The following is a 10,989-nucleotide window of genomic DNA, read 5'->3' as shown; positions in this document are numbered from 1 at the left end:
TGTCCAGTCTTCGGCTTCCAAATAATTTCAACGAATGCTTTTTCAGGATTTTCATTCTTCTTGGTTCCAGCTTTGGGTCCATAAACTGCAGCAAGCACTTTGGTACATGCGTGCAGCACAACCGCAACCACAAACAAGACCAAACACCTGGTGTGCGTGGCAATGTGCATAACCATCTCCCTTCTTTTCATCTTTCTCTCAAGAAACTCACCTACTGAAGAAACAACAACGTCGTATGGCTCCAATGGTATCTCACGTAACACGCAGTCCACACGCCGCTGGTAAGCAACGAAATCGAAGGTGAATTTGTGGCCATTGATGGACAATAAATCATTGGAAACCTTCTGAACAGTGGGATCTCCTTCGTCCTTGTCGAGGAAGAGCGGCCTCATCCTCACAATAACCTGCGACAAAGGCAAGAAGAGAGAAATCAGAGTTAGATAGAAGGCTTTGGAAACTGATAAATCGAAAACCCTAATAGGAGAAACCAACCTTAACGGAATCGGAGGGCGCATGAAGTGAATTTTCGGTTAGGGCATCGGCGGCGGTGGCGAGCTTGCGCTTCAGAGTGTTGGAAGAGGGTGGTCTCGGGGGCAAGGGGCTCTTGAACTTAGCGGGGGAAGGGACGACGAGATTGGGATCGGAGGAGGGAGGGTCATTCTCTTTGGAGGGTGTGTACTTGCGAGAGAGGCGAGGTTTAACAGAGCTAGGAGAAGAAGAGAGGGTTGGAAACTTTTGGAGGATGGAACGAGAGAATAGGATTTTGGAAAATTAAAATTTTGAGTAAGTGTGGGAAATGAAATTTTATGAGAGGGAAATAAAGTAAATATGATGGAGGGAATAAAAGGAAATTTGTGGCGTTTCTAAATGACATATTTTGAAGGATAATTGTGACAGTTATTAAAATGTCGTATTATACGGATAATTGTGGCGGTTTTTAATAACTGCCATATTAAAACCGCCACAACTTACAAGCTTTTTTGTAGTGGCAACCTTATCCTGGACCTCCTGTTGTATTATAACCTCTTCCAGGGCTAGATGTAGCTGTGTAAGCTGTTCACATTCCCACTTTTAAAAGTTCCTTCTCCACAATAAGTTTCAGGCCCACTTTGAGTCAATCCTTCTACTCACCTATTGTATAGATCTCTTCTTATAATTTGAGATTGAATACAACCGCCTTGGATACTTTTGGTACAAGGGAGTATTACCTAATCATTTATCTTCCCAAAACAGAGTAGCATTTCACTTCCCAACTTTCCATATCATTTGATTATGAAACCAACTTTGCATACTTCCTTCTTCGCACAAAATACACAGATCCCTCCACCACCGTGATTGTGCATTACTCTTTAATGTTCTCCCATTGTTATCCCTTTTAACATATTTAGAAAGGATCACATCTTTCCAGACTCTCGACTTTTCCACCACTAGTTTCCACATCCATTTTGCTAGAAGCGCCCTATTGAACCTTTCCATGTCCTTTATATCTAGCCATTCTTCGTCCTCGGGCTTGCATATTGAGTCTCATTTTTAATTTTTGTCTGCTCTTACATTTTTTCTCTAGTTTTATAAACATTGTATAGAGTAGTATATGCTTTACTTTGGGCTTGTATTTGGGCCATTTTCTTGGACCATGTTCTGGGCCAATTTTCATAGGCCAATTAGAGTAGGGTGTAAATAGAAAAAGAAAGAGTCTAGCTAGAGTTACAATATTGGACATCCTTGGACCCAATGCAATTTTAGACCATTTAGGTCATAAATGTCATATTTAAGTAATATTTCATATTAAAATACATACACTTATGAATATTAATTAATAAAATAACTATAATATAACCCCTAATTTATTATTTAAACTTTTTTTACATATTTTGTGGTTATAATATGAATAAGAATGATTTATTCATAAATTTGTGTTAATTTCAGAATTTTAGGGAAAGATGGAGATGAAAAGGGAAAAGAAGAATATACAAGATAAAAAAGGAAAGTTGGAACACTCATGCCCAAGCGGGAAGTCACTTAGCCCAAGCTTAACTAGGTTAAATATGAGGCATGAGGCACAACCTTAGACATTCATTGGGAGAATAGGAGGTGATAGAAAACCCTAGAGGAGGCAGCTGTCAAGGAGAAACACCCTGAATCTTCTTTTCTTGCTTTCTATGCTTGTAATGGCCAACATGAATGACTAATTCTATCCTTTGGCATTGAGAATAATATGTTCAAAATCTTATGCATCGAGGTGATATTTAAATATAATATCATGTTTTTGATTGATGATTGATATTGTCATTTTATTTGTAATGCTTGTTTATCATGATCTTAGATTTGACCGAAAAGTATATCTAAGTTTTTGACCCAATAATGCTTAACATATTTGAATGCTAGGAATATATTTGAAATGTTAATTGCTATAATTATCTAATCGTAATGCTAAAGAGATTTTATAAATATACGAGGAATCGATATTTAGGAGACTCTCTTAATAATTTTATATGCGAGGAATCGATATAAATGAATTTTATATGGGCATCAACATCAATCAAATGATAGAATATTACTATGCTTTTCAAAATACAAAAAAAAAAAGTAAGAAGGATGATCCCCAACCCCAATTTTCCCAATTAAACCAACAAACTCTTAGACTTGTTTTCTTTACAATTCTTGCAATCTTAACAAACTCCCAACAAAACTTTATTATTTTGTTTTCTATTTAGTGAATCATGTAATTGATAATTCAACCTATTCTTGTGGGTTCAATATCCTTCCTTAGGGACAAATTATTACTTCTAACACGGTACACTTGCTGTAAAATAGTCATCACTAGGGTGCACAAATAAATTACTAGAGTGTTAATAGAAAGCATGGAGTGGCAAGGAAGGCATGAAGGTCCACATGTCATCCCCTTAATGGAGAGGATTACCACCAATTCCAAAAGGCCATTTGTCTTCATGGAAACGAAGAGGATTTGCTCCAATTAAAGAGAATCGTTTGTTCTTCTATGAGTAGACAATTTTTAGGGTTAAAGCTTGCACATTGGCTGCCTATAACACTATAAATACAAGTGCTAGCCCCCTTGTAAATGAGCTTATAATTGATTAAATAATTGTTGCCCAAATTTGTGCACATCTTGTCTTCTTTGCTCACTCTTTGTTAGCACTAGTTTTGTGTCTAGCTTAGAACTTCTTAGGAGTTGATCTCACCTCTCTTAAACTTCATTATCATTCTCCATACACCAATACTTCATGGTTTCTTTCACTTATTTTAGCCACCCAATCCCACCAAATTTCGCACCCCAAAAATACAAAACAAAAGACTCATAGTAATGCAAGCTAGGATTGCATCACATAGACTTTTTTCAAAATCTACTTTCACTATAATCCCTCTTTTCTTAGATCTCTTCAACCCCTCTACCACTTCATTAACTACCACAATACTATCCATCATGCCACTAACACTTAATAACACATATTATGTATGGTCAATAAGCTTTGGTAATAATTTTTTTTCATCCTATTAGCCAAAATCTTAGAAATTATCTTATAGATTCTACCAACCAAGGATATTAGCCTAAAGTCATTCAACTCCACATGATTTTTCTTTGGCACAAGGGTTACAAAGGATGCATTATACCCTGTAGGGATATAGGAATGTATTTGAAAGTATTTATACCCTGTAGGGATATAGGAATGTATTTGAAAGTATTTGACAGCTTGAATTACATCCGGTTTAATAATGTCCTAATTATTTTTTAATGAAAAAGAAGTTGAAACCATCATATCAGTGTATATTTATACTCCATTTTTATTCTTAAAACTACATTTTAATTTTCAAATTTATATTTTTTTTCAAATAAAAATGTGTACACACAAAAGTGAAAACTCTAAGAGTCAATGTTTATGTTTAATGTGGATGATTTTAATAAAGTCAAAGGTCAAAATTTTGAAAACTCTAAGACTCATGTTTATGATTAATATCACTACTAAAAAAAACAATATAAAATATTTTAGATAAAAAAACAATTAGTTACTATATTAATTAAATTAGATATTTTTTTTAGAGAAAAAAATTATTGGTATTTAAATAGTTTTTAAATTGATATTTAATTAACTACCGATTGAAATTTTAAAGTTGGTAGTTAAAACCTTGGTAGTTAATTATATAGTAATTTAAAAACTATTTATCAATAATAAAAATTAATTTAGAGAGCAATATTTTTTTTAGTCTATGAAATAATATATAATTTAGTCAATATAACAACTAATTATTTTTTGTCTCTAAAATTTCTTTCTATTTAATAATTTTCTAGTAGTTTATGAATGATTTTAATATAAAACAAAGGTCAAAATTCTAAGTTGTGTTTAATGAATACAAAATTAAATTTTAGTTATTTAGTAATTTATTTTAAAGATTTTACGTTTTTCTCTAAACTTTGAGAGAGACTTTTTTTTAGATGATTTTTGCTCAAATTGCGTAATTTGTGGTGATTTATGTATAAAGTAGGAGTTATGTTTATAAAGATTATTCTATATAATGTGATATTTGCTTTCTGTAATGAACTATATGTTTAATACTACATAATATGTCAATATTTATTATGTTAGAACCCATTATTTACTCTTAATTATATTAATATATTTTATGTAAGTATAAATTAGTATTTCCATTAAAATTGTTGATTATTATATTAGCTTACCTTTATATATATAAATATATAGAAGCACATGATTATATACATATTGTATTATCAACTAGAATAATTAGTTGTATATTTTAGACATTACAGAAGTACACACGATACCTTAGTTATAAAAAGAAAGTGCCGCTTTCTAAATTTATCATGTTATAAATGTATCATCAACAGTACAGTAAGAAATATGTCCTTGCTCGAGTACATACTTTAAACAAATAATGGTATCAATAACCAAAAATACCAAATAAATTAAAAAATAAATAAATGTATTACTAGGTTCATTATTTCTTGCAAGTCTCTTTCAGGAAAAAGAAGTCATGATTTGTAGTGTTCTTATTAACATCAACAATTTTGTGAGCTTTAGTTTTATTTTAAATTTCTTAGTGAAAAGAAATTTACCTTTTGGACCATAAAGTACCAAAAGTCAATGTCAATAGGAAACTGTCTCATTAAAATCTTTCTGACTGAAAATTCTTCTTAGGAAAAAACAGTTAGGTGAGGAAAGAGTGTGTAACTTTTATTTCGTTAGCTATAATAAAATTTGAGGTGCGTGGCATTCCAAGTCCTCGGTATAATTTTGTTCGAAAGTCACTTTAAGTGGTATCCTCCCCCAGCTGCAACTTCTCGGACTCGAAAGGGTCCTTTCCAGTTGGACGAGAACTTCCCTTCACTTCTTCTCGCATCGCTTTACATCCTCCAGACGAGGTCTCCCTTCAGGAAGCTCCTCGGTCGGACTTTGGTATTGTAGCGTCTTGTTGCTCAAAGCTTGCATGCTGCCTCCCGAATTTTGCTCTTGTCACGAAGTTTGTTTACCAAATCGAGGTTGACCGACAAGCTTTCTTCATTAAGGGTAAGGTCGAACATTTGCCTTCGGATGGTAGGTTCACCTACCTCGATCAGGATCATTGCCTCGGTTCCATACGTCAGACTGTATGGTGTCTCTCTCGTGGTTGTTTGCGGGGGTGCATCTTGTTGTAGATGGATGAAGTTTCTTCTCTGCCAAGCCTTAGTGTGTGTTTTGATGTAGAAAATAGCAAGTTTTCTTTGAAGGTTGTAATGTGTAATTAGGTAATCTTGTATATAGGTTAAAGTGATTTTAAAGTTGTCTTTTGCTTCATGACCTACCCTATATGCCTAATCAAAGTGGTAAAATCAAGCACAAGAAGTGATTCAATGTTTTCCTAAAAAGTACTTTGAGTTTTCTCAAAATCAAGTTACTGCACAAAAATAAATCTGTTGATTTGTAAAACAATAGATTTATTTCTAAACCGTTGAAATGTTTTCAAAATTCTGTTAGGGCACCAAACAGTTTGTTGCAGACCGTTTCTTCTGTTAAGATGAGCTGGAAGTATTTTCAGAAAGACAATCTGTTTAGTTTTGATTTAACCTTTTCTTTTTATAACAACTTTTTAACTGATTTTTGAAAAGTTATTAGAAGCTATTTTCTATATAAAGAGAGACTCTTCTCACATGAAATGTTGTTCAGAATCACGTTCAAAATAAGAATTAAAATAATAACAGTAAATCTACAAATTAAAATCAAATCAAATCAAATAAAAAAAAATCTGTTTAAAACAAAATAAAAACAGTAACAAATATAAACACAAAATTAAAATATTCACAATATTTAGGAAACTATACTCAACAAATCAAACTTGTTCCCCGACAATGGCGCCAAAAACTTGATAAATTTTTACGGCAAGTGCACCGAGTTTGTCAAAAGTAATAATTGTCCCTAAGGACGGATATCGATCCCACAAGGAACAATGAATTATCGAGTACAATATTTTCTAAATATAACAACAAAACAATAAAAAGAGTTTTGAAGTGATTGTGTTGGCACTGATCAATACAAAAACAAACAAAGAATTAGTTGCTTCAATTGAAAAAATAGGGATTAAGTTTCATCTTTCCCACTCTCATGTATTTTGATTATCATGTTAATATTGAGTTCTTTGATTGAATTTGATGCCCGTAGAAAATTCATTTATATCAATCCCTCGCATATTTATAAAAAACAACTTAGAATCACACTCAGACGTTAATGGCAATTAACATTTCAAGTTTATCCTTAGCACTCAAATATGTTAAGTATTGTTGTTTAGGTCTGAACCCTAAAAATACCTCCCGGTCAGATTGAAGATTCTCAATTTGTCACGGAAAGTTAAAAGTAAAACAACAATACCAATAATCAATCAAGAACTGAATATTAATATATAAGATATCGCCACAATACATAAGAGTTTGAGCAGATTACTCCTAATCCCAAAAGGTAGAATTAGCCATGCATACTTCTAGCACCTTTCATTCTTCTAATTGGGTTACAATTCACTCTATGGTGTTTTCCTCTGACACTCTAAGGTTGAGCCTCTAACCCCCTATTTATCCTAGTTTCTAGGGTTAGGTCGCTTCCTGTGTCGCGCTAATGGGCTAAGTGATAAAACATAAAAAAAGTCCAATCTTTCTTTGCATCTTTTTTCATTCTGGGACCTTCCAACTTTCTCTTTTTAGCTCAAATTATTCTCCTTTACTCCAAAACTTCAATCCTCCCTAAAAATCTGCAATTAACACCAAATTTGGGAATAAAATGCTCTTATTCAAATAAAGCTCATAAAAAATGTAAAAATGTATAAATTCATAAATTAGGGATTATTTTATATGTAAATTAGCAATAAATCCTCATAAGTGCCTACATTTTAATATGAAATATTACTGAAATTAGACAGTTATCACATACTCGGCCTGCTCTCTAGTGATGCACTTAAGTAGGGGGCGAGCACAAGTACTGTGCTCCTCATCTAGGAGGGGTACTCGTCGTAACTTTTCTCTGGTCTCCAACCTATCCTTGGTCGTTCAGGGGTCGAGGTCTACGAAAGAGACCGTGGGTTCCACCGGCATCGGCTGGGCCTCTCGGGGCGAGCAGTTTCTTCGAGAGGACTTTCGCTTCGAAGAGTGGTCGTTCCTTAGAGGCTCCACTCTGAAGCTTTTAGCATAGCATTCCCTTGCTTATTTTTGGTCGACGTGGACAGTGAGGATGTCCCCTGATGGCGAAGGGAACTTCATCGCCAAGTGGGGTGTTGATACGATCGTCATCAACCGATTGATGGACGGTCGTCCGAGGAGGATGTTGTAAGAGTTATTTGCGCCGATCACCAAATACCAAATCATGATCGTCTTGCAGCTCTTCTCCTCACCAAAGGTGGTGTAGAGCTTGATGTAGCCCTTGGTTCCCACCCTCTCGCCCGAGAAGCCGACCACATGGTCTTCATACGACACCATCTCGGTCTCAAGTATCCTCATGGCCTTGAAGGTTTTCCAGTAGAGGATGTCTACTAAGCTTCCTTGATCCACCAACGTCTTCCTGATGGTGAATTTGTCTATATCGACAGATATCACCATCGAGTCGTCTTGCTGATAATCCACGCCCTTGAAATCATCATTTGTAAAGGTGATGGGTGGCATCCTCAGTCGGAATGTCACCGCATTCACCTGGTGCACTACCCGAAGGTGCTTCTTCTGGGCGTTGTTTTTACTTCCTCTGTCGGCGAACCCACAGGGTATTGTGTTAATAACCTCTCGGTTTCCCCTTCTCTCGGTCTCTAGAGGGGGATCGTACCTTCGTGGAGGGTCGTCTCTCCTGGATCGTTGCTCGTCCCGGCGATCTCGGTCGTCCCGGCGATCTCGGTCGTCCCTGGTTCTTGGAGCTTGTCCCTGCGAGGGGAATGCCTCGTATCTCGGCCACCCTTGACGAATCGACATTTACCCAACTTTCAAAGCTTGGCATTCCTCAGTGGAATGCTCATTGTTCTAGTGATACCGACACTGCTTTCTTTGGTCGGCGTTGCTTGAGTTGGCTGCCTTCCTGGGAGGAGGAATCATCTCGGCACTGAGTGTCTCATCCAAGATTCTTCCCCTTTCGACCGTCAGGGGGGTATACCTTAAGAACCGGCTTCCCTGGTTATCTCTGCATCTATCGCCATGCTGGCCGATCGGCCTTGGCGATCCTTCTTGTCCTTGCCTTTCTCACCACTAGCCCCGGCTCGAGCCTGGTTGCGAAACTCCCTGAGCTCTTCCAGCTGCATGAACTTAGCTGCTCTCTTCCTAAGTTTGTCAAGGCTAGCAGCCGACTGCATACATAAATTATCAGCAAACTGTCCCGATCGCAGGAGCGTCAGCATATGATGCATGACAACGTTTGGGCTGAGATTCTGGATGCTCATTGCCACTTTGCTGAACCTATCAACGAAGGTTCTTAGCGATTCTCCCTTCTCTTGGCGGATGCCCACCAAGGCGATGAAGGTCAGGTGATGCGGTCTGTTTGTGGCAAACTGAGTTTCGAACTTTGACATAAGTGTGGCAAAGCTATCTATGGAGTTGGGTGGGAGCTTGGTGAACCAACTGAGGGGCCCTCCCTTCAGAGATGTAGGAAATACTCGGCACATCACTGCATCGTCCGAGGTGTAGAGACTCTTCATTCCTTCTCTTCATTTCAGCCATCTCTCTCTTTGCAGAGATAGCAACAGCGCGTTCTGATCAGCTTCACTCATCCTTCCCATGCTTTAGGTTGATACCATCTACTTTCATTCTTCAGCTAGTTTCTCTCGGCCCCATGGTGGACACCAATTGTTCCTGCTAGGGAGATGGGACCTAGAGAACTATTGAATGACTTCGTCTTCCTTCCTCCTATCGATTGGTTAGCTCGCACTGCAGCCTACTCCTTCAGTCTTCCTATAGCTCTTTCTTTAGGTCTCGGTCGCATGATCGCTCAGTTTCTGAGGAGAATACCGAAGGGGGGGGGGTATCTACAGAAGGCACTCTGACGCTCAAGTCAGCAAAGGGCGTTCAGCACTCGGAGGTATACAGTAATTAATGACATACTTTGTTTATTGGAATATGTGCTATTTATATTATTTTAATGGACTTACCTTATTTGGCCGAATTAGTGAAGTTGATCGTATTTAGAGGTGTATTACCTAATTCATAATCATGATTTAGTTTTACTGACCTTGATTTGAATGTTAATGGACAGAGAGTGTCGGTCAACCCACCTGAATGTGGACTTTATCGGTCGTCCAATCACATGAACCAAGACATGGATTTGACCTTTCGGACTATACCAATACCTTATACAACCCATGTTTAGAGATCTTATGATTACATAATAAGTCCTAATAACACTTATGGACATCTTAGAGGTTTTCTTTTATTTTTTAAAATTTATATTTGATTTTGTTGATCGATAATATTACACTAAAATAAATGTGTGTATATATATTTACATGCATGCTTAGATAATTATATTAAATAACGCCGCACGTTACACATATTAATTTATATGATGTTTTATCAAAAGAAAAAGAAAAAAAAAAGGGAAGTTGGAGAAAGGTGACGAAATTGAGAAAGAGACATGTTGAGACGTCAATACAAATTAAATGAGAAATGAAAACATCAGAAACAAAATGGCCTTCGCTAGAAGAATAGAACTACACCAGATTTATTGTCCACTGCATTCATTGTTTATGACTGACACTTCAAACTTTCTGTTTTAAAAAATAACCTTCACCAACCCTTCCCCTTTGCATTAATAACTCTCTAATTTTCCTTTTTTTTTATTTTTTTTCCGATTTACCATGCCAACCTTTTCACAACTATACTATTATTCAACACTGTTAATTTACTTAAAATAGTTAGTAACTAAATTATACATGTTTTAAATAATTTTAAAATAATTCTTAAGACGGGGTTAAAAATGAGACGAGTTTTTCTAACATATTTTTTTGTTAATATTTTATTTTCAACACATAAATTTCATTTTTTTTAATGATAATATTTTATCTATATACATAATTACATATGTTTTCAACTATGCAAGTATAAAACATTAAATATATTATGAAGTTCTAAATTCATACGTAACTCATTAAATGCAAAACATTTAATACTTCTATATCTTGGTTAGCTCTCAACCTATATATGTAATGAATTTGAATTTGAAAAATATTATCGAATGAAACTTGAAATCTTAATATTTAATATTAAATAGTTTGAATTAAGCTGAGTAATAATTTATTAGAAGGAGACTAAATTATCCTAGAAAACATTTTCATTTATGTAGGTCAAAGTTAATATTTCTTTGAAAAGAAATAAAAATCCTTATCACTGAAAGTAAATAATAAACGTTGACTAATAGTTGTTTATAGTTGCAACAACTTTATTTATTTTTGTATTTTAAAGTGTCATGTCACTGTGTGCATTTATTTGGTAGGCAGGTCTGGAGATAATGTCAAAATTTATTGCGA

The 10,989-nt window shown here is 35.5% G+C and overlaps 1 protein-coding gene across 1 annotated transcript; it reads right to left on the bottom strand.

The window, feature by feature from the left end:
* Window positions 1-8,628: 8,628 nt before the first annotated feature.
* LOC137829047 (uncharacterized) lies at window positions 8,629-9,165 on the bottom strand. Its single transcript, XM_068635842.1, has one exon. It carries the CDS (start codon window positions 9,163-9,165, stop codon window positions 8,629-8,631), a length of 537 nt encoding a protein of 178 aa, XP_068491943.1.
* Between the last annotated feature and the right edge of the window lie 1,824 nt (window positions 9,166-10,989).

The sequence above is a fragment of the Phaseolus vulgaris genome, chromosome 7 (genome assembly GCF_000499845.2).
Source record: "Phaseolus vulgaris cultivar G19833 chromosome 7, P. vulgaris v2.0, whole genome shotgun sequence".
In the NCBI taxonomy this organism is placed as follows: domain Eukaryota; kingdom Viridiplantae; phylum Streptophyta; class Magnoliopsida; order Fabales; family Fabaceae; genus Phaseolus; species Phaseolus vulgaris.
Note: the sequence above shows the minus strand (reverse complement) of the source record. Positions and strands in the feature narration are given on the sequence as shown.